General features: G+C 42.0%; 1 protein-coding gene across 2 annotated transcripts in view; it reads right to left on the reverse strand.

Moving 5' to 3' along the window:
• Positions 1–935: 935 nt before the first annotated feature.
• Positions 936–24,037, reverse strand: part of FLT1 (fms related receptor tyrosine kinase 1) — a 138,737-nt gene continuing 115,635 nt past the window's right edge. Inside the window, exons 15-27 of one of the 2 annotated variants that reach the window (XM_074958971.1) lie at positions 20,706–20,810; positions 18,059–18,172; positions 17,515–17,603; positions 16,787–16,946; positions 16,306–16,403; positions 15,671–15,793; positions 14,567–14,678; positions 10,790–10,889; positions 9,271–9,376; positions 9,033–9,175; positions 8,185–8,269; positions 7,138–7,229; positions 936–3,078 (exon numbers count right to left, since the gene is read on the reverse strand). In XM_074958971.1, coding sequence (XP_074815072.1) covers positions 2,874–3,078; positions 7,138–7,229; positions 8,185–8,269; positions 9,033–9,175; positions 9,271–9,376; positions 10,790–10,889; positions 14,567–14,678; positions 15,671–15,793; positions 16,306–16,403; positions 16,787–16,946; positions 17,515–17,603; positions 18,059–18,172; positions 20,706–20,810 — 1,532 coding nt within the window. In that variant the 3' untranslated portion in view covers positions 936–2,873. The remainder of the gene's footprint in view (positions 3,079–7,137; positions 7,230–8,184; positions 8,270–9,032; positions 9,176–9,270; positions 9,377–10,789; positions 10,890–14,566; positions 14,679–15,670; positions 15,794–16,305; positions 16,404–16,786; positions 16,947–17,514; positions 17,604–18,058; positions 18,173–20,705; positions 20,811–24,037) is intronic. The other variant, XM_074958962.1, reaches the window with a different exon arrangement.

Genomic DNA, 24,037 nt, shown 5'->3' on the forward strand with positions numbered 1-24,037 from the left:
TTCTGCACCAGCCCCATAGCTGCCTTTCTTCCAGTTTTATTGTGATAGATCATCTAGATACATACAAAGGCGACAAACAGTGCAAGTAAAGGTGGTATTTAGGAACCACCATATCTACAGCTGAAGACCAAAGTTTGTAGAGGCCAGCCAGGATACTGAATGGGTGACCCCACTAGCTAAAAGTACCCCTCCCCACAGCAGCTTGGGTCCAACGGTCTCTAAGTTTAAGAAGTACAAGACCTAATATCAAACTCAACAATAATCTCCCAGCATGAAGTATTAAAATGGAGTCAGGTGGGCTTGAGTGTGAAGCATCAATTCCTGTACAGTGCATGTGAGGTTCATGCTGTGTGGAGGGTGCCATTTAGTTAGGAAGTCGTATTCAGGTCTTTCATATTCTTGTAGAAAGGAATTTGAGGCAGGCAATGCATGGATTGTGCACATAGACACCACACTACTGGAGATGTTAGGTGAGCATTAACCTGAAACTTGTATCAGAGAGGAATGATGCTATGAAGAGCAGCCATCATCACTGTCCCTTCCCTTCCCACAGATGCAAGGAGATTCCACAGGTTTGTAGGAGAGGAGGAAAAAGGAGAGAGCTTGCCATCCTTGTATGAGCACAGAGCCTCTAGGTATGGGTAATCCATCAGGTTCAATGTATTCAATGCATTTCACTTTATTTACACAAAACATTAGGAACACTGCATGTGTCCATCACCCCTCCCCATCCGCTTTTTGCCTTACAAGACTGTGAACTCTTACAGGCAGTCACTGTGTCTTCCCATGTGACCACTCAGCTGTGAGCAAATCTGAGCGAGCAAAACTATCTCCACCGAGATGTCTGAATTGTGCCTAATGGTAAGAGATGTCTTTTCCAGAAGCTTTGACCCATGTATTTAGTTAATTAACCAAGCAAAATTCAGAACTTGTTTATTAGGTGAATTTAGCAATTAAAATACATTTGATATAAAAAGATAAGAAATGTAAGACGTAAGTGTGAGTTATTCACATCCAAAGAAATTTTTAGTAAAGTTCATATAAAAGTAATCTTAATGTTTTCTTAAATATTTATGCACAAAAAGCATATTTATAAATGTACAGTGTGCAACACAATCCTCTAGAAATGCACTATCTGTGAATAATTATTTTGGCTGGATTGAAAGGGGGAAACATTTTGTGGATCACCCATAGGTATGGATCAAGATAAATTCTGCTCCACCAGCAAGAGACCGAGCAAATGGGTCATAGTTAGAATTAATGGTCCCCTCAGTTAAGATAGATGCCAGTTGAAGTGTATCCAGAGCATTCTTCAACAGTCTACTGCAAACAGCTCACTCTAGGGCTCTGTACATGGCTGCTTTTCCTCAAACTGGCAGAAGGGGATTTTCTACCTCTCCCAACCTTTAATAGGGTAAGCTTTATCGAAGGCCTTTTTTACATTAATATTGCATACGAAGATGAAGGGGGGATAGTGCATCTTTATAGCTTTTAAAACTAAGACTATCGGTTTCTCTTCTTAGTCAATATACCCAGTGTCTGATGCAAATTACCAACAAATACTTTTGCTGCTGTACACCAATACCGTTAAGTAAATTTGAAAGTCAACTGTGCATGTATAGAAGAGTCACCATAGCCTCCCAAAGGATTATATGGTGAGTTATGTGTTAGGAACCCTTGCAAGGCATCTAATAAACATTTGTTCAGTTTAGTAATATGTAGATCTTACTGGCCATCCTGGCATATTGTTAGTTATGGGACTCAGTCAGCAATCAGTACAATATGTTAGACGGTCCAGTAGGTAGTGTAGACAAAACTTGACTTAAATATCTCTAACTAAAATAATTTCCAGTGCACATTCTTGGGGAGACCAAGTAAATCTTCTTGAAGGTTGCACTTTAACTAGTGCCCCATCAAGCTTGATAAAGCTTCTAATTAATCTGTAATTTTCATTATTTCAGTCCCAGATTTTTCATTTCTATGTATTCTTGACAACTGCATTTTGTGGTGTGTGTAGAAATTCCTGGGCCCAGGGAGGCCTTCAGATCTCTTATGGTCTAAGAATGTATTAAAACTAAATCCTGATCTACCAGAATGCCATTATTCATCAAGGCATAAATCCTCCCTCAAACTTCTATAAGCAGAAGCTGTATATCCTGAACTCCAGGAAGTGGGCCCTTTCTCCCACTCCCAGTCCCACACAGGTAGACTTGTTTTCTCCCACTTGCTTTCCCCTCACTACTGCACTGGGATATCTCAGTCCACGGGGCCCAGATTCCAATGGGCCTGCCTTGCAGTGTAACCTTGATGATCGCACCCAGTTTCTTGCCCACTGTTGACTCCCTCAGCATTAAAGGTACTGTACTGCCCTGATCTTTTTGCCTGAGGAGAATGGAACTGTATTCTTGTTTTCAGATCTCACAGCTATATCTGAATTGAGAATGGATTATGTTAAGTGACAGAAGGCCACCCTTGCTGTGGGGCAGGGCATGCTGCTTCCATGAGACTCCCATCCCTTACCAGGGACCAGAAACTGAAGTATGGGTCTTGTACATGAACATTAGGGAACAGTCATCTAAGGTACAGAGCTCCCATTAACTGTTAGGAGAGCTACAGAGATTCAGTACTCGAGAAAGCTGGGCCCTTAGCACTGGTGCCCTACTTCATTTTAAACGCAGACATCACACTTTGTGCTGTCTGTAGAAAAGCAGGTCATCTGAGTTTAAGTCAATGCCTGGTGGGGGGCGGGCGGAAAGAAAGCTTTTAAGATCACACAAACAGCAGCTGTTTCAAGTAGAAGCTTTTGAACTGACAGTGTTTAGGAAAAGCTGGTTCAGGTTAAAATACGCATCTGAATCTTTGCGCAGAACTTCTTAAACAGGTGGGGGGGAATAAAACCCCAGTGAACTGTAATCAGGAGGAGGAGGAGAACGGCATGCTCTCATTTTTTCCAGCACTATGTTACCGTAAGGAAATCTCCAACTAGCTTCACTGAGGTGGCCACAGCTGGAACTGCAGAAACTCGGCCTGGTCATTCCAGAAAGAACGGATTCCTTGCTCCTGCTGGCAGCTTTCAGACTGTAAAACAGAGCAGTGTCACTTTCAATGCATGGGGCGGGAGGGGAAGTGTCTAAGATTATTTAGTGAATTGAATGAGACAGCATAGAGGGAAACAGCCCCATTCATTGGTGGTGGCGGTGAGCACAGTATTGTAGGGATTGACTGGGATTGTGTACACGCAAGGGAATTTGTGCCTCCCAAGTACTTCATCAAAATACATGGGACCAGCTCTGCATTTAGGCCACCATGTAGTCATGCGATAACATTTGATCACTCTTAACTTGGGCTGCATTTGATGTGATACCATTCACAAGAGTGATAAGACACTGAGCCTATCACCGGAGCACTCCAAGGAAGTTAGTGTTTGCCTTATTTTGTGTCCTTACCCTCCAGTTACCTTATTTTAAATGGTCAGGACTCTAAAGGGTTATTTCAAGAACTAAGAGTAAGTTTTTAAGGAGTTATGCACTTCCCCCTCACAGCTACCATGCTAGATTCCCAGGGAAGAAACCCCCCAGCCATTGGTTAGAGCTTTTAGGAAACTTTTAAATTTGTATTTAGGCAATAAGATCTTTGAAAGAAAAATGAAGCACCAAAACCTCTATATGTAGCACAAGGCATTTCTTATTTGGGGAGCTGAGGGGCAACAGCTCCTGTTGGATTCTACAAATTCTTACATTTTGAGCCATAGGACATATGTTTTCCAAGGGACATGTTCCAAAGGGGCTATGGAACCTCTACTATCTGATGCCCCTAAACTTCTAAAGGAAGTTCTTTTTCTGGCTTTTACACCTTTAAGGGTCAAATTTTAAAGTATTTTCTCCCTACAGCCATAAGGATTATTTACCTTAAAAAAAAAAAAGTAAATATTCCAGCATGTCTGTATGATCCAGGGTCTAGGGCATTAGGAAAAGCATCAAATATTACAAGACTTACCATAAAATCATAAGCATTGGTAACTTCTAAGCTATCATACATTTATGAATTTCATTAAACTCCTCAGCTGAAATAGCCCCTGAGGGCTGAAACAAACCCCTGCCAAGACTAAGCTCCCCCAACTAACTACCTTTACTATAAACAATAAAGCCCTAGCTATTTTTACCTGAGGAAAAGGTAGTCAGAAAATTCTGTCTGTTGGTGCTGAGACACCATTTTGAGTCAGGTGAAGAGGGCTAATTGGCCAGAACCTGTTAGGGGGTGGGGCTAAGGAACTATAAATCTTCCTTCAGAGATGAGGCATTCACTCCATTCTGGGAGATTAGTCTAGGGAGGAAGTGTTTGCCTATCCTGAGTAGCTGGGGCTATACTGGGGTTTTTGCCTAGGGAAGGGCCTGTTTTGGTTCTGAGGGACATGCTAGTTTCGGAGGCTTAATTCAGTAAAGGTCTCTGTTATAGCTTTGAGGAGCTTATTCCAATTTAGAAGTTTAATATGGCTCAAAGTTTATTTTAGCTTAGAAGCTTGCTTTAGGTGAGCTGCTTTCTCTGGCTTGGAATTTTAGCTTGCTCTAGTCTTCAGAGCTAGAGAATCCCAGTTAAATGATTTCAATTAGAAGGTTTCCAACCTCTTAGGGGGGGCATTTATAAAGGCATACTTAGTTCTTCTGAAGCTGGTAGTAGAATCTTGTGATCTAAATGACCATGTGTCCTTGGAAGTCTTAAATCAAAATAATTAATTTTTCTATATCTCTAGTGGACTCAATTTTTTCTTTGTTACTGCACTTATGAGTCCAAGACCTTCAGCACAATATGACCAGTGCAGTGTGACACTACAGTTTCCCCTTTTGACCTGAGTGGTTAGCCAATATTTGAGGCCTTGCAGAGTTGTGATGGAACTGATGATGGAATCAAATACTCCTTTGATGCAATCCTATTTACTTACAAAGACTGTACACAAAGTCCTATTTCTTGAACAAAGTAGGAAACAGCAATCAAACAGCAGGTACTTTCCTTATCTCCAAGTCTTCCCCCTCTGATCAGTTCCATCTCCATGGAGCTCTGTCTCGCTGCGCCTTCTCAGGGCCATGCTTTTGACCATTTCTCTTGCTTCTTGCTGTCTGCTGGCTTTCCCCTCATTTTCTGCCTCTCAAGCACACCCTGCAACCAATCCTCTAGCTCCTGTGTTTACCACCAGACCTAAGGAAACCCCTCAGATCACATGGCTTGCCCTGCTCAGGCTTCACCATGTGGCCCAGTGCCTTGTGGAGTAACCTCCTATTGTTTCCAGCTATCACTACATAAAGTGGCATTTAACTGTTCCTTCCATTTAGCATGAAGGAAAGGGGGTTTAGCACATCCATCAGCTTTAATCAGGTCTGTGATTGTTTACATATTGAAGACCCGCTTGATAGCAGCTACTAACATCTTCCAGCATAACACTGTTACAGATTGCTTTTATCATACGGTTTTGACAACCTCACCTGTTCTCTGCTAACTAATCTAGCTCCCTTTAGGACTTATTCTCACATTCTCCGAATAGCCACCATTTCTAAAAAGTCAATTTGCCACCAAGACGTTCTCTTCTCTTCTGCAACTGTAACTTTTTTGCAAAATGACACTGTCCTGAAGAACAATATGTAGCCTTGCACCAATCATAGTCTTAGAAACAAGAGCTTTATGCCATTAAAGAAGGGAGATTTCTAGGCTTCATAGAAACAAGTAGCACTTGCTGCTAGCCCTGGAATGTCACAAGATATCAGACTTTAAAAATGGCATGTTTGTTTAAAGAAAAGCTATTTTAGGTCATTTTTAGAGCCATTTTGTTCTACTGAGCCTTGCACAGTCCATATGTATTGTTATACATGGCTTTTCAACTGAAAGGATACAAGAAATCATCTCAAAATGAGTGCCTTAAATTTTTCTTTAAAAATCTGTAACACGTGTCCATAGGCAGAACATATGAGGGACTGATTCAGTTATTAAGATTTTATGGCCACTTTATTAGAATGACCTGCATAGCCCTTGGCTTTAGCACTCATAAGTGATTCTTCCATTTCAAATTCTTGCCAATAGAACCTTTCCACTACATCATCAGTATTCTGCGTGTATGTAGACCCGCACGCACACATACACACACACTCAGCTAAAGTAATAAAGCTAATCACTGAAATTTTCCTATAAGCAAATCATTTTAGATCTTGACCAAGAACTTTATCATCTGTGGTTGCTCAGATCCCCCATACCGTACGCCACAGTCTTCAGTGTGACCAATCCAGCACAATCAAGATGGCATGATGGCTGTAACTTATTGTCAGCACAAAATGAATGATCACTCGGGTCAGCACAGCCTCCATACTGTGAACTGGCCTTAACCTGGCAATTGAAACCAGTCTGAGACTTTCAGTCTTATAACCGCCCTGGAACTGAGGAACCACCTACCGTAACTGAGAAAATAAACATTCCTCGTCTAGAGCTAAGTCATGTTAGTACAGTACATTTAATAGACAGCCCTTGTTCCCCTCTCAGGCAGCTGTCAGGAATTAGGCAGAGGAAGGTGGCCAATATATTAAAGTGCTTAAAAGCAGGAAGAGAAATGAGGCCCTCACATCCATCTATTGTAAAGTTGCCACTTGAGCATCCTGAGCCTATGGCTCTTAAATGGGTTATGCTTAGCTGATTCATGTAAGAGAAGGGCAAAAACAAGCATTGTTAGACGAATATCTGCTGGGTGCATTTGGTGCCTGCTGAGAACTTCTAGGACCAACAGCAAGTCATTGTCAGCAAAAGGCCCTCATCTTTGGAATTTGTTTCCTGCAGCCATCCACCACAGTCCGGGATTAGTGACCTGGGTCACCTGGTCCCTCAGGTGTAGAACTAGTACATGAGGGCAGTGCAAATGTATCTAGGTGACTTTTGTAATTTGTTTGATTTTCATTTACTGTCAGGTTCCTGGATGATCTGGTCCCCGGTACTGAATAAATAAACCAGTCACACAGCATGATCACCAGCAAAATGATTTACAGAGTGTCAGACTGTTCTGTCAAGTGTGATTCAGCACAAAAATATGCAAGACTCTCTTTGATTTTGTGTGTGTGTGTGTGAGTGTGTGTAAAGGACAAGAAAGAGGCATGAAACACAGACCCCAAAAGCGTCTGCTTTTGTTTGCTCTCTGTCCAAGTAAAGCGTTTCAGTTCTTCTGAAGCCAGCACCATCCCACTGTCTGCCTGATAATCCTGAAAAAGATTAAAACCCCATTAGGCATTTAATGAAAACAAGTTATTTTTAAAAGAATCACATTCTTTTTGGGTCAAATTTTCAAAAGCAACTTAGGTGTTGATTTTCCATGAGACCTGGGCTTCTGAGTGCCTACTTTACTTTTGAAAATGGGTACCCATTGTGTGGCTATAATGAACACATGAAACTAACACGGCTGCAACATTTTAAACAAAAACACCTATGAAGTGTCCAGCTCTGTTTCTATAATAGCAATCCAACATGGTGTGTTGGGTTAGCCACCCCTGTGATCAGCCCATGGGACAGCAGCAGCAGGAATGGGGGAACTGATATGGCAAACCTGAGTGTGGAGCTGAACCTCAGTCCATCCCCTAAACATTTCAAAGGTTTGGTTTGATTCAAATAAGTACCCTTCATTCACCCTGCTCCCATCTCTCATCTCCCTCTCTACAACTCCACAAGGCCTAATAATTTAGAGAGGGGGAGGCAAACTTTGCCTCATAGAGGGACTCATTGCCAGCTCACTAAGTTCCTAGCAAGCTTGCCTAAAATGGAGTAGAATTCAGTTGCTCTCTTCTTTACTGATACAGAAGTGCAACCACAAAAGTAGAAATCCCACTCTGCATGCTCAGGCTGCTCAGATGAAGATGGGACACAGGGCACCAGATTCTCTAGTCTCTGTTGACTACACCTTCATATCAAAGGAGAAGGTGGTGGCAGACCATGTTATGGAAATGTGTGGTCCATACTGGCCAACTCTTGATGCTCTTCATTTTGCTTTCTTCAGCTCTTCGCCTATTACAATATTGTTTATAAACAACCTAACTTCTAAGAGCAGATAATGCTGCACTGCACAGACACACAGACAAACTAAATGCCCCTTTAAAAAAATTAAATGTAAATATATGAATAAAGAACAAATTGTCCATTGTACTTGGGCTGAGTATCACTTACATCAAATACAAAGATATCCTTGGATGAAAGCTCTTCAAAGGTATTTACCCTCTGGGGTGGCTTCATTTTGAAGGTGTTTATGTATCTATTCAACAAACAAGCAGAAGACAGATATCATCAAGAAGTTTTTTCTAGGAAACCTCAGCAGCTATGCAATAAAATGAGTTTTGCATAAAAAGCATAAATAGGGACTGTTCTTTCATTTTAATATTTTAAAATGTATTAACTTGTTTGACGGCTAAATGGTTTACATACAAAACCCATTCTATGTAAACCCTCATTAACTTGTGATTCAGTGGCCATGTGGGAAGGCTTCCCCTTTTCCCTCTTCACCAGGTCTTTTATCATCTCTCCCCTCCCCACAGTCTACCAGTAGATACTTCTCTGCATGACCTTGCCCATATATCACTCCTTTAGCTTTGAAGATGTAGTACCGAGCTCAGAAGCTTGAGTAGCCTCTGCTGGGCCGCATCCACAACTGATAATGTGTGGGTTATCTCCCCCAGAATGCACTGCACACACCAGAGCAGGTAGAATTTCAAATCAGTGGCAGGTGGTGATGGGAAGGAATGTAGTGGGGGCACCAGTTGGAGGGTTATACAGAGGTAGTGCAAGATTCATGGAGAGGCAGGGAAGGACCAGATGCCATATTGGAATCCACGGAGGAAGAGAGAAATTAAGGGTGATCTTTTTTTTAAAAAGTAAAGTTTTGAGTCAGATGATGGAGAGGACAGAAAGTTCAGGGTGGTTTTTAATGGTTTTCTCATCCTAATCCAAACCATGCCTGAGGAGAAATTTCCTCTACATAGTTAATATAAAGAAAAACCTCTTGGTATTTTTTCTCTTACCCAACATTTTCAGTGGTTTCACAGTTTGATTTTGGAACTGAAATATCTTCACTCAAATGAGAGTTGACTGAGGTGGGACTTGAGTATGCAAATCTGCTATCTGCTGTAAATATAGTATTCAAAGGGATATAGTCTTTGCCATCCTAAAAACCCAAAAATATATTTAATTACAATAAAGACAGTCCAGGGTATAGCTAGTGTATATACAGTAATATGTTGATGCCATTTAGTTCTGTACCTGTTGTACATTTGCTTGAAGCAGGTCCCCTAACCTTTCCACCAGTTCAGAAAATCTCGGTCTTTCATTGGGGTTCCCATGCCAACAGTCTAACATGATTTGATAGCTGGGAAAATAAAAACAAAAAGAGCACATTTTGTGGTAACACACGATATGTTCCTCACTGGTGCATATCAAACAGCTCCAGGTTTTTTATGGTAGTGTCATGTCACTGGATTTAATTATTGTTCTTCATAATGCTTTAATCTGGAAAAGCCAGAAGGATTTCTGCATTTTAACAAGGAAGATGTCCGGCATTACCAGGGACTGTTATTGAAAAGAAAAGAGCCAATCTTCAGAAACAGACTCCTCCTTGGGGTCACTGACGGGTCTTGAAAAGCAACCCGAGAAGGTTGCAATCAGAGGATAACTTAACCAACAGCTCCTAAAAGATATTTTTTTATTCCTAGCACAGCTTTAAACCATGGTATAGAGCATTTATTATCTGGTAATGGAAGGCACCGTAAGATGACTCATATGAATGTCTCACTTCCTTGTATTGGTCAAGTCTAGTTTTCCTTCCTGCAATAAAATATTTGAAACAACAAAAAAGTTCTTAAGTGTCAGTAGGATAATAAAATTAGCCAGTAGGTTACACTTCCAGAGAGGATTAAGTCTAGTGTGTATCCTTTTACTCCACCTTCTGCCATTTTTTGTAAGTGTTGCTATTTAGAGTCCTGTTGATGATCTCAGGACGTGGGTTGCGGACAAGGCACCATAAAAACCTTCAGTCTATTTCCTTTTGCAGAGGGAGGCCCAAATGACAGACGTGCAGAATGAAAGTGGATTCTGATTTCTGTGATTCATTCAGAACTGACATGATCAAAGTTTTTTGTGTTTTTTTTTTTTAAAAAGGCTGAGTATGGTGTGACTTGTATCTGATGAATGAATAATACAAGTGCAGAGCATTTGTTTAAAGATTACATAGGCCAAATGCTCTGATAGGACTTTATTGTCTAAATGTCAATTGTATCTGTTGAAAGCACTTCTCATCTTTACCTAGGGGTAAAGATTTCATCTAGGGCTCTGAAAGGCTCAGGTGATTAGTAACAGTGTATGGAGCCTTTCATCTCTAGGTCATCTAGCCAGGGAGGCAGAGACTGAAAGTTGTTATCATTTGATGACCAATTTGGTGGCCTATGTAAAATGAGTCATCACTTTTAGTCCAATTCCTAATGAATTGTCTGCACAGTTGGCAGAACGGTTGAAAACTGCAGAGAGGCCAAGGACTAAAAAGGCCTGGAGACCCTTTCACCTTCCCTTACTGTTAGAGGTGGTCTCCAGAAAAGGGTTGAGTCCACAGCAGCTGAATAGCTGGGGGGATACTTGAACTGTTACTGCCCAAGTTAATAAAATGATAATACTTGGCACTTGTATGGTGTTTCTCAAGCAGATATGTTAATAATTATCAAACTTGGATGGATATAAAGTGGATATCCATGGATTTGCATGGCTCTGCATATAGGAAAAGTAAACTCACATTTCTGATGTTGCATATTCTGGGGCCCGCATCCTTGTGCCTTCTTTTAATCTGCTGCAGAAGTCCTCATCTATTTGCACCCCTGGGTAAGGAGAAGCACCTAAAGGTAACAGTGTACAAATCAGTACTTGGACCGAGGTAGGTTGAGTAATTGTCTATACATGTATAGTTCTAGTGTTATACCACTGAACGCATAGTCAAGGGCCCTGATCCTGTAAGACACCAAGCGCCTTCAACTTCCATGGATGCCAACCCAAGTTACAGGCATTTAGGCCCAGATCCTCAAAGATATTTTAGACTCTTCACTGCCATTGAAATCCATGTTCCAAGCTGTTGACACCAATGGAAGTGACAAGGCTAAATATCTTTGAGGCTCTGGGTATAAACATCTTGCAGGATTAGGTCCATGAGTATTAGCAGCACTTGGCTGGATTTAAAGAAAACAAGAGCAATTCAGTTTTAAAATAGATACCCAATAAAAGGAAATGCGATTTATCTTTTCTTCATACCTAAGAACGGTTAGATTCCTCAATACATACAAATTCTGCCCTAAAAACTTTAATAGACACAGTCTCACCAACTCCAACTGTTCACACAGCATAAGTCATGCCTAAAAAATCATGACATTGGTTTATCAATTGTGATTTTTTTCCTAAAAACATAGCAACATTTGTGTTCTTTGCCTTCTGGGAGCATTTAGGGTGCACTCAGGTCATTCAAGCTTTTCTCCACAACCAAGAAGACTTTGAAACTTAGTTTAAAAAAATGAAAGCCGAGGTTCTCAAATAATTACTTGAGACCAAGAGCTGGGGCTTTGAAAGAAACACCAAACATTGCCATAAAACCACCAGACTCAGCAGCACTGCCAACAACGTGTATTCAAACTAGTCAATGATTGCATGAGGGACAGCCTGGGACTGTTTCCTCTACTGTTGTGTCAGTCTCTCTGTTGGACCCAATTAAGATTCTTCTCTTCTGAATGTCATTGTTTCCCTTTCAGTATTGATTCTATAGCCTGCAGTTTTCACTTAAAAAAAATTGCCCCGCACAGGGTTTTTATTTCAAATTCTGTGCTCTAGTTTGTTCCACAGCGTCTGTTTCAATGTTCATTCGTCTGTGCCTGCCAGTGATGAGTGTAAGTAGGAAGCTGCTGTGAACGGTGAAGTGCTGGCATTGTGTTGCTGAAGGATAATTGTGGCTGGTAGATTTTTCAAAGAGTGGAAATAGAAGGTGTCATTTTAAGCACATCTCAACACAGCGAAATTAAAGAGGTTCTGTTTATTGGGGCATTTTTGGTTTTGACTAGGTTTTTATTTGCTCTCAAAGGAAAAGTTGAAACCAATTAGGGGATTCTAAATCATATAGAGCCAAATCCTAGACTCAGTGAAGTCAATTACACACTCCCAATGACTTCAGTAGGATCAGGGTTATGTCCTACAGGAATATTATGTGCACAGCAAAGGCTCAGCGCTGCAGAGGTCACTTGCATGCATAGTCTCAGAATTCAGCGTAACCATTCTCTTGGAGAAAAGGCTACAAGACTGGGCCCTAAGAGCTACACTGAGGGTCAAATCCTGCTTGCCTTATACGCACAGACCCAGGGGTATTTACATATTAGAATGAAATGTTCAAACATTGATTTTACTTTCCTGTCAAGCCCTCCGTCTGGGAGTCTGTGTTTCCCTTTCAAACAAAGCACCTGAAACTAGTCAGGCTGTGTTCACCTCAATGGATCAGCTATCAATAGATCTTATAGGGCATGTCTTCGCAGTGACCGACAGTGAGTCTCGGAGCCCAGCTCACCGGACTTGGCTTTGCAAGGCTTGGGTTACGGCACGACAAATAGCTGAGGAGACATTGCGGGTTTGGTCTGGAACTCAGGATCTGAAGCCTAGGGAGTGGGAGTGGGCTCCAGACCAAGCCACAATGTCTACACAGCTATTTTTAGGCTGGTAGCTGGAATCCCGTGAGCCCAAGTCTGTAGACCCAGGTTCTAAGACTCGCTGCCACTCATGCCATAGACATACCTATAGGGGAATTCTGAGCCATGGTCTTGGAGGGTAAATAAAGGAGAAACTGTTCAAATACTTCGGTTATCTAGTTGTAATTTGTAACAGTACTCTAGCTGAGGCCTAACCAGTGCTGGGTAGAGGGGTACTATCAGCTGCCATGACTTGCATGCTATGCCTCTGTTAATGCAACCCAAAACTGCATTTGCTTTTTTTTGCAACAGCATCGCATTGGAGACTCATGTTGAGGTTGTGATCCACCACAACTCCCAGATCCTTCTCAGCAGTGCTGCTGCCCTCCAATTATCTCCCATTCTGTGTTTGTGCATTTGGTTTTTCTTCCCTAAGAGTAGCACCTTACCTTTGTTTTTGTTGAATTTCATTTTGTTGTCTATAGCTCAGTTCTCTAATTTACCAAGATCCCTCTGAATTTTAGCTGTATCCTCAAAGTGTTTGCAACCCCCCTAGCTTTGTGTCATCTGCAAATTTGACTCTATGCTCTCTATTCCTACATTCAGGTCATTAATACAGATGTTAAAGAACACTGGACCCAGAAGAGAACCCTGTGGAACCCCACTTGAGACCTCCTTCCAATCTGACATGTCCATTAATAGTTACTCTGTTTTGCGGTTCTTTAACCAATTATGAATTCACCTAATGGTAGTTCTACTGAGCCCACATTTCTCCAACCTGGTTATGCGAATGTAATGTGGGACTATGTCAAAAGCCTTCCTGAAGTCCAGGTATGTCATGTCCACTGCATTCCCCCTATCCACCAAACTAGTTACCTTGTCAAAGAAGGAAATCAAGCTGGTTTGGCATGATTTGTTCTTGGTAAATCCAGGCTGGCTGCTAGTGATCACCCCTTCATCCTCCAGGTATTTGCAAATTGAATGTTTTATACATTGCTCTAGTAGCTTCCCAGGTATCAAAGTCAGGCTGACTGGTCTATACTTCCCTGGCTCCTCCATTTCCCCCTTTTTAAAGATGGGAACTATGTTAGCCCTTCTCCAGTCTTCCATGAGTTTGCAAATATTATTGCCAGTGGCTCTGAGATTTCTTCAGTTAATTCCTTCACCACCCTGGGGTGAATTGCATCAGGCCCTGCTGACTTGTATTCACTCAAATTGGTCAGAAGATCTCTGACATGTTCTTTACTTATCCTGTTCTGCATCCCTTCCCCTTCATTGTCTATGATAACTTCACTAGTCATCCAGTCACATGTTATTTTTTGTGTGAAGACTGAAGCAAAGTAGGCATTGAGCAGCTGCAGCTTCTTATCACCTTCCATTACAAGTTCTCCTTCTCTACTGAGGAGCAGACCCATACCATCCCTGATCCTTCTTTGTGGTCTGACATTTGTAGAGCCCCTTCATATTGTCTCTAACATTCCTTGCCCGTTGCAATTCATTCCTTGCCTGGGCTTTCCTGATTTTGTTCCTACACACTTGTACTATTCCCATGAATGCTTCCTTAGTGATATGCCCCTCCTTCCATTTCCTGTATGTATCACTTTTGGGTTTTAGATAGCTAAAATACTCCTTGTGCAGCTATCTTGGCCACCTATGGCTATTCATTGGTCTCATGTGGTTTTCCATGAAATCGAACAAACAGCTACACACACAACATAGATCATATGTACCTAGGATCAAAGGACTGAGCCAAAGTCAGCGGAAGTCAGTGGGCATTCTTCCACTGATTTAAATGGGCTATGGATTAGACCCTAACTGTTAATTCTCTGATTTCCATAATATACATTTAAACCTACCCAAGGAAAATATTTCCCACAGCAATACCCCATAAGACCACACATCACTTTTTGTATTGTAGATCTTATCAAATATGGATTCTGGAGCCATCCACTTGAGGGGAAGTCGTGCCTGTAACAAAATGGACAAGGCAGATAATTTTCAGTGGATACAAAATTCAACCAGAGATGATATAAAAATATGTATCCATGTGAATAGTTATCATCGGAGCAGGATTTTATTGTATTGTTTTACAGACACCAAGAATACAATGAGCACTCAATCAACCAGAACATTTTATTCTCTGTTTTGCCGGATAATTTTTTTTTCTATTTAAAATTAAATGAATTTTCCATCTACTCTATGTGGTGTAAAAAAATGTAAACTGAGAAGCCTATTACATTTTAATAAGGAGACATTTTCAGTTATTCAAACAATAATTCTTGGTGCCCTTCTAGTACTCTAAGTCTTTAAAGCAATTTATAAACATTAACTCCTTGAAGGTAGGTAAGATAAGTCTTGATTCTGCCAAGAGAACCACATGGGTGGATCTCAGAACCCACACCAAGTTCCATTCACTTCAATATGCACAGGCGCAGTTTGCCTGCACAGGTTTCACTGGGAGCAAGCCTCCCAGCCCAGGAGACAGACTCATGCTAGTTCAGCCTGATTTTACAGGTGGGAGGCCAAACTTACTCCTGGTGCAACTCCATCAACTTCAGTGCAGTTATGTTAAATCTACCCCAATGTCACTAAGAGCGGAATTTGGCCCTGTGCATGTACACTCAGGGACACGGACCCCTTTTGGCATAAATGATTGCTTTCAAGGAAGCAGCTCACTTTGACTGGCTTACTTGACCAGGCTAGCCAAGAAACAAATGCCAACATGTAAACTATTAAAAGACCAGAGCTGTGAAACGGTCAGCATTTCCGAGCATTGTTTTTAAGGATGCAAATGGTCACTGTATATACAACACATCTGGATTGCTCATCTTCACATAGAATCTATGATAGCTTTCAGACCCTTTTAAGTGCAGGAATATAAACATTTAAAGACCATTTTAATGAAAGTTTTAAATGATACGTTATGAACAACTGGACAAACAAACCGAATGTTGACTTACATCTCCTTTTCTCACATAATCGGGATTCTTATAAATATCTCTTGCAAGGCCAAAATCACAGATCTTCACTACATTGTTCTCAGATAAAAGGACATTTCTGGCTGCCAGATCACGATGAATACACTATAATAGAACAGTTGAACAATCAAACTGCATTTCTTTAATCCTACCCACAAATTTCCTGAATCTTTCCGTTTCCGTTTTTAAAAAATATTATTATTCGAAAGATCAAATTAATATTTTCTTAAGGAAGTTGACAAAAGTTTATATGAAGTTACTGTAAACAATGGGCAGTTCTTCACAAACAAACATTTTTCCAGACCAAAAAGTCATGAGCCTTTAATCTGTTACCTATTACGAAGGTAGGCATTAAACAGGTTTGTGCTCCGTGCTTAATATAGCTTGAAAAAAAATTCTCTGAATGAATCCGCTTCAACCACAGTCTTCCACCTTAATCCTGTGTTTATAGTATGAAGACTTGAATAAACACATGCTTATATTTAGAACATCAAGAGGGAAGCCACCCTTCCTTTGGGAGTTCTGCCAAGGAAAGGTGTCACTAAAATATAGACATCATTTCACCTCTCCTAAGTCTGATTCTGCTGGAGAGGAATATCCAAAAGGGTAACACTGACCTTTCTGGATGACAAGAACTCCATGCCTCTAGCCACCTGAAAACTGTAAGAAATCAGATCTTCCATAGTGAGGGGCCATTTGTAAAAGTCATCAGAATCTGGAAGCAATTTAACACATACTAAGTTAATAAGGTATTTTTCCTAACTGCCGCTGTTACCTTGTAAGTTCACTCTTAGTCTTAGTGCTTGGACATCCAACCACTGTCACCAACAACAAAAATAGTATTTGCTTTATACTCTGTTACTCCAGTGTTTTTCCCAAAGATAAAGAGAGTCAAGAAGAAACAGTCACACGTTTTCCTGTCAGATTTAGTAACCCAGTAAATAATCTTTTTTTAAAAACTTCTAGCTTCTGGACATGATGCTGTGAGCATCTCCCACGGATGTTTAGGGTGATAAATGAAGAAAAATTTTCAGAGATGCAGAGCACATTGTAAAAATATCACAGACTGTGTAGGAACAGGAAGGAATTAATACCTACCCTCCTCTTCCTCCTCCACATCACTCAGACTTTTATCTTCCTGAAATCCGGAGCTTGCTAAGCTCTCGCTGCTGGTGACACTAGCCAGTCTTTGTTTTTTACCTTCCACCAGCTCAATATCTTTTTTCTCTTTCATCTGTTCTACTTGCAACAACGCATCCTTTAAACAGAGGGAGCAAGAGATACTGTGTCAAAGTTGTAGGAGCTGGATGAATGAAATCAGTTCAGCCAATGAAACGGTCTCATCTGTGATCTGTTACTAAAATCTTCCTCTTCCCTCTATAGGCGTGATGCTCACATAGGCAAGCACGGTCTCAAGAATGGCTGGTATTGGTCTACTCATGTAACTAAGTAAGTGTCCACCAACACAAATAAGGTTGGCACTATTGGCCCCCATGGTTGTGACAAAGAAAGAATCCACTAAACCAAGTGAAACCAGCAGATTCCACTGCAGGGAGTGTGCTGTGTAGGCACAAGGGATCCACAATCTTTTATTCTTGATGTTCCTATTCTTCATGAATTACAAAAAGTAGTTTTAAACCTTTGAAAGCTTTCCTAGCCTCATCTCTTGCATGTTCCTGACAGCACTGGGATCAGGGGGTCATGCTGCTTCTCCTATGCTTCTGTTCCATAAACAAAAGCTCTAACCCACCCATCGCTCAGTGTGAATGATCTTGCTAGCAGAGAGGGAGGACACCCATTGAAACACAAAGCATCTGCTTCTTTACCTTGTTGGGGAAGAAAAAATTCCTTTTGCTTTTCAGGTAGTTTGATAAGTTTCCATATTTGCAGTATTCAACAATCACCATCAGAGGCCCTGAGCAGAAGTCAAGAACATTTTCAGTGGCGTAAAATAAGATATAAGAAATAAGTTCTGAGGAACAGCGAAAATCTCTCCTGCACCCAACTAGCCCTAGCTCCCAGCATAACAATTATCAATACATTTTAATGGAGAGGACTCCATGCCTGAAGGACTCCAGATACCTTCACAAAATAATGGTGCTGAAAATTAGGGATGGGACAACACAAAACCCTGGATGCTGGAAAAATTTGGGTTCTCATTAAAATTTTGACCAAAAGGAATGTGTAAAAAAGGGGAAGGGGCCCGCAGTTATTTGGGTAAATCTGACTCCGTGTTTTAGCTGAGGGTGGACACTGACAGAACAAGCCAACAGCTGGCCCTGGGGACGACATTGCAAAACCAACACAGTCAAAAGACTATTATCCAGAGAATATCTCAATCCACGTTTAGCACAGTACAAATTCTTTTACCGCCATTTTTTGTGCAAGCTCCTAGCAGGTTCACAATATTAAGATGATGCCCAATGTGTATCAGGATTTTCAGCTCTGTCATCAGCGCTTTGTATTCACTGGCTGTGGCTCCTTCTGCGAACACAAAATAAAGCCAGTGCATAAAGACAGTTTCATTTTGGGATCTATGCCACCACCTGCCGATTGTCAAGGTTTTACACATGAAATAATTGTCATCCCTGGATACACTTCCATGTATTTGTGTTCTCTTTTCTACCCCTTCCTTTCCTAGCGGCCTTTTAATTGCAGTGAGACCCATAAAAGAATTAGTCAGTGCTAACTTCCTCCCAGTGTTATATTTAACAGTGTGTTGGCTCAGCTTTGGTGCCATGTAGGGGTAGGAGGGATGGTCTGGTAGACTGGGCTCAATGGACTTGGGATCAGCACCTGGCTCAAAAACAGACTTCCTGTGTGATCTCGGGCAAATCATTTAATTCACCTTGTGCCTCAGGTCCCCATTCTGTCAAATGGGGATAGCGCTGCCTTCCATCACAGCTGTGATGAGGATAACATCCATGAGCATGAGGTGCTCAGATACTACAGTGATGGGGCCATACAGACAGACAGATATGGGTATGCTACAGATATCTTCTCCCAAATCCCCGACTGGCTTTATGGAGCTGAAAATCAGTGTTTCGCAAGAATCCTAAGTGCTATACCTAAAGCCATGGACTATCCAGCTGACTATTCTTAGATCTTCAAGCACATAAATTCACATGCTGGCCAACCCATTCTGTTATGAAGGGTTAGACTCTGAGCTGGCTGACATAGGCTACCCATCCATTGGGATCAGGTGCACAGGGATAAGGGACTTTGCACAGCTTCTTACTCCCCACCACTACAGGTGAGAGAGGAATGAGTGAAGTCTTGGCTCCAGGCACCTTCCCAACATGCTGACCAGAACTGCTGAGTTGGCATGGGGCTGACTGGGCAGTAGTTTATTGCTGGTGTAGGCCAGCAGAAACTTACCACACCTCTGGAGCAGTGAGGAACAGGAAGGAACTGTGTTACCCTGACCCACAATTCCTTCCTCCAGGATGCTCCCATGAAGCTCAGCAGCAATGCACTACCCCCTACTAAGGTATTCGACTTAGTAATGCACAACATTTTCATTACAAAATGAGCACTGTACAATATCAATATGGGACACGCTAAATAGATTAAGAACTGGCTAAATGACAGATTTCAAGAAGTGGTTGCCAATGGGGAATAATTGAAATGGGGTGTTTCTAGTGGGGTTCTGCAGGGATCAGTACTTGGCCCAATGCTAGTCAACGTTTTCATCAATGATCTGGAAGTAAAGATAAAATCACAGCTGATCAAATTTGCGGATGACACGAAGATTGGCAGAGTGGGGAATAATGAGAAGGGCAGGGCACTCAGACTGAGTGACCTGGATCACTTGGTAAGAGGGGCCCATTCAAATAAAATGTGTTTTAATACAGACAAATGCAAGGTTTTGCATCTCGGAACCAGGAATGCAGGCCAGACCTACAGAATTGGTGGACTGTATCCTAGAAAACTGCTTCTGAAAAGGATCTAAAGGTCATAGCGGACAAACAACTCGACATGTGTCCCAGTGCTGTGCTGTGGCAAAAAGGGCTAACGCAGTCCCTGGAGGTATAAACAGGGGAGTGAGAGTAGGGAGGTGATTTTTACCTCTATGCGGCATTGGTGAGACTGTGCACTGATCTGGTGTCCACATTTTTAAAATGACACTGAGAAATTGAAGAGGGTGCAGAAAAGGGCCCCAAACATCATTTAAGGGCTGGAGAAAATGCCTGACAGTGAGAGGCTTAAAGAGCTTGCTCTGTTTGGCTTTTCAAAAAGAAGATTGAGAGGCAACTTGATTAGCAGGTAATGACCTTCACGGGGAGCAAATACTAAGTGCTAGTAAATGGAGCTAAAAAAGGCATAACAAAAAGCAATGGCTATAAGCTGAATTAAAAGGAGAAATGAGACACACATTTCTAACCGGGAGGGTGATTAACCATTGGAACAACTATCGAAAGAAGTGGTAGATTCTCTATCTCTCAGTAGGTTCTGTGGCCTGCGATGCGCAGAAGGTCAGACTAGATGATCATGATGGTCGCTTCTGACCTTAAAATCGATGAGTCTATACTGTTGGGCTTGACGCAGGGGTAACTGGGTGAAATTTAATGGCCTGTGTTATTCAGGAAGTCAGATTAGATGATATGAGGGTCTCTACTGGCCTTAAACTCTATGAAACTATGGGCTGTGTTCTTGGGATACACGGTAGCCCCAAACCACTCTCCCCTTTCTATTTTTCCTGGTGCTTATACTAGTGGGGGCCAGATTTTTAAATGTTCTCAGAAGCAGCAGCAACCAGGTGCATAGTGCTTCTGAGACCCTGGCCCACAGCACGTGAGGTTTCATCAGCACTTTCACTAAGAACCTCGTTTTTCATTTTAGGGGCTCGCCATTTAGCTTGAAAACTCTGATCCAAACTGACACGTGAGCTATACAGCCTTTGTGGGGTTTCAGAATAAACTCTTGCTTTTGAATGACATGCAGAACAAGGCAGGGGAGAGGGAGAAAGAGGAAACCAGTGCAGTATATGTTCCAACACAGCCCTGCAGCAGAATACCTTTCAGCATTTTCACCGCAACTATTCTGCACGTGGGGGAATTTTTAATTCCAAAAGCAGCTGCCTCTACCACTTTTCCAAACGCCCCACATCCAAGTGACTTTCCTGTACAGAAAACAAATTGTGGAGATACACACATGTAAACAAACAAACTTGTGGTCATTGAAACCATTCATACATATTGAATAACAAACTGTGCTCTGCATATCTTCCTTGGTATATTTTCACAAAAAGATAATGCTCTATGGTCCACTTTTTAATGGGCTCCCACATAGGTGAGCCAGAATGTGGTCAGAAAAGGTGACTCTAAACAAATGGCACTCTTAGAAATATTTGCAGTATTGTTGTAACCATGTTGGTCCCAGATTAGAGAGACAAGGTGGGTGAGGTAATAATTTTTATTGGACCAACTTCTGTTGCTGAGACAAGCTTTCCAGCTTACACAGACCTGACGAAGAGCTCTGTGTCGCTTGAAAGCTTGTCTCTCTCACCAACAGAAGTTGGTCCAATAAAAGATTTTACCGCACCCAGCTTGTCACTCTTATCAGTGGATGTATGTTCACTTCTGAGCCTCTCTCTGCAGTTTGCTGACAAAACCAAGTTTTGTGCTCATCATTACAGCACTATTACCTCCGTAGCACGGGCCTGAGCCAATTCCCATTGATCTCACTGGGCTGCGGATCAGGCTGTAGAAGGGTAAGTTATATTCTGCCCAAACAGCCTAGTGCCATAGCCCAATTCTATCCAGACTGTGCCAACAGCTTTGTCTGGTAATCTTTATGTAGACTACACTTTTCTTATGTAAGGTACCAGCCGTGCAAATGGGACCGTTAAATGTATGTGAGCTGAGGTTCGCGGGGGTTTGTGACAGGAGATGCAGAGCCACAAACATTGGGTCACATGGGAGTGACCGCAAGGTTTCCAAACAAGCCAGTCCGCCCCATTCTGCAGGATGGCTGAGTTACCCCTCCCACCACACCTGCTCCTCAGGGAAGCGTTGGGCCTCATGCTGTAGGGTCAGCACGTGTCAGAGAGCCACCCGCTCCCCCACGTACCACATGCCTTCCAGCAATGTGGATGCACAGACCATTCCATTTCCCCAGGAGGGTCCCGATTTCAGGTGCTCTCTCATGGGCTCCCTGTGGGGAATCTGAAGCCCCTCCATCACCCCCCCCCCAAGGCAGACGTAAACATAAAGTGGGGGTGAGACATATTACCCAGTTATCCTCTTAGTCTCTAAGGGTTACTCCACCCTGATGAGAGCATGGAAACCAGAAATAAGTGGGTGATGCCTCTCACGTTAACTCCTGTCAGACCCTAGAGTGCAGAGGATGGAGTAGCTAGGGGCCGAGTGCCTTACAGTCCCTGCGTGTGTACTGGGGAGGAGCTGTCACAGAGGGAGCGGTGAGTATGGTGACAGCAGAAGCACCAGCATCAGTGGCAGAGTAGGGTCTGGATTTAGGGAGCTGGGCAGGCAGGACTGAAACAGCCCCCTCAACACCAGAGAGGCAGCGAGGCAGAGGCTCCCCTTAGAGGAACCAGGAGTCTCAGGGTCACGCCTGCTCACGGCCGGTGGGCTCCAGTGCTATCAGTGGTGACACCATGGCACTTTCTGTGCTGTGGCTGAGATGGTGTTGCCAGCTTCTGCAATTTTATGACAAATCTCACAACATCCAGTGTTCTTTCTAAAGCCCCAGCTGCTGGAATCACAAATTGGTATGAGAATCTCAGCTTTTGTTTTTTGTTTTGTTTTTAAAAGAGTATGTTTCTAGCCCTCATGGTTGTGGAGAAGAGCTTGAAAACACAACTTGAGCACATCCTAAAGGCTCAGAGACCAGAAAGCGAATAAAAAGAACCCACATTTATTATTATTATTAATTATTATTATTATTAAAAAAAACCTCATGACTGTTATGTCAGTCTCGGGATATTTGGGGACCTGACTCATGATTTTTGAGCATTTGGTGCTGGCAATACGGATTTCTCCCTCTCCCTCCACTTCACAGTGGGGTCTGGGGTCCTCACTCCTCTTTCAGTGGCTGATGGAGGTTCCGATAGGTGACAGGATGTCAGCAAATAATATTTTTAAAAATCACAAACCCAAGTATTTCACTTCAGCTTGATTTCTGCCTCAGTGTCACTAGGACTTAACGACCCCTTAATGCTCATTAAACTTTATTTTTACTGATTTTCTAGCATGCCTTTGGCTGTAGTAGAACAATTGATATGATGGTGAGGGAACAAGGGCAGAACATAAAGACAAGTTTTTCATTCAGAATAAAAAGGATAGACTATGTAACAGGGAGAATGTATATTCATCAAACATGTAAACTGAGACATTGCATTACTTGTGTAAGATCTCTCTGTTTCTGGACCTTTAGTCTTAACAGATAGGACGATGCAAAATAGAGCCATTGCTTTGGTCACCACAGTTGTAAAATGACACACGTGCACATCCCTCTGCAGATGTTCGGAGCCCAGGAGAGTTGAGCTGTGCTCCTGCAGACCTCAGGAAGTAAGCAGAAAGGAGGGAATTGTCCGCCCACCCTTCCAGCCCAGCTCTCCCTGTCCTCTGTCAAGACTATTTTAAATAAGGAACTTCTAAGACAACCCTTGATAAGATGGAGCGAAAGTACAGATCTATGATGTAATCGGATCACATTGGAGTTTTACAAAAACAAACAAACACATAATTCCAAACAACCAAACATTAGAAAATCAAAATTTGGAGTAAATATTTTTGTCTAGGAATTGGCACAAAGTGTTTTAAAATACAGTAGGATCTCAGAGTTATGAATACCAGAGTTATGAACTGATCAGTCAACCATGCACCTCATTTGGAACTGGACATACACAATCAGGCAGCAGCAGAGACAAAAAAAAAAAAAAGCAAATACAGTACAGTACTGTGTTAAACGCAAACTACTAAAAAAATAAAGGGAAAGCACCATTTTTCTTCTGCAGTAAAGTTTCAAAACTGTATTAAGTCAATGTTCAGTTGTAAACTTTTGAAAGAAAAACCTTAATGTTTTGTTCAGAGTTACGAACAACCTCCATTCCTGAGGTATTTGTAACTCTGAGGGTCTCGTGTATTGCAAATAATGAACAAATTTGTGAAAACCAGTCTACTAATGGACTGGTTCGGTAGAACATGTAGGTTCAGGATCCAGAATGCTGTTTAAAATAAAAAGCTACTTGGGCTTTCTACATCCAGTTTCTAAACCCAATCCCTCATAAGGATTTAGGGCTAGATCTACAAAGGGGTTTAGGTGTCTTCCTACCACTTTCGGCACTTAAATCCAAAATGCATACCCTCAAAACCCCTGCTCAGC

Source organism: Natator depressus, chromosome 1 (genome assembly GCF_965152275.1).
Source record: "Natator depressus isolate rNatDep1 chromosome 1, rNatDep2.hap1, whole genome shotgun sequence".
Classification (NCBI taxonomy): Eukaryota; Metazoa; Chordata; order Testudines; family Cheloniidae; genus Natator; species Natator depressus.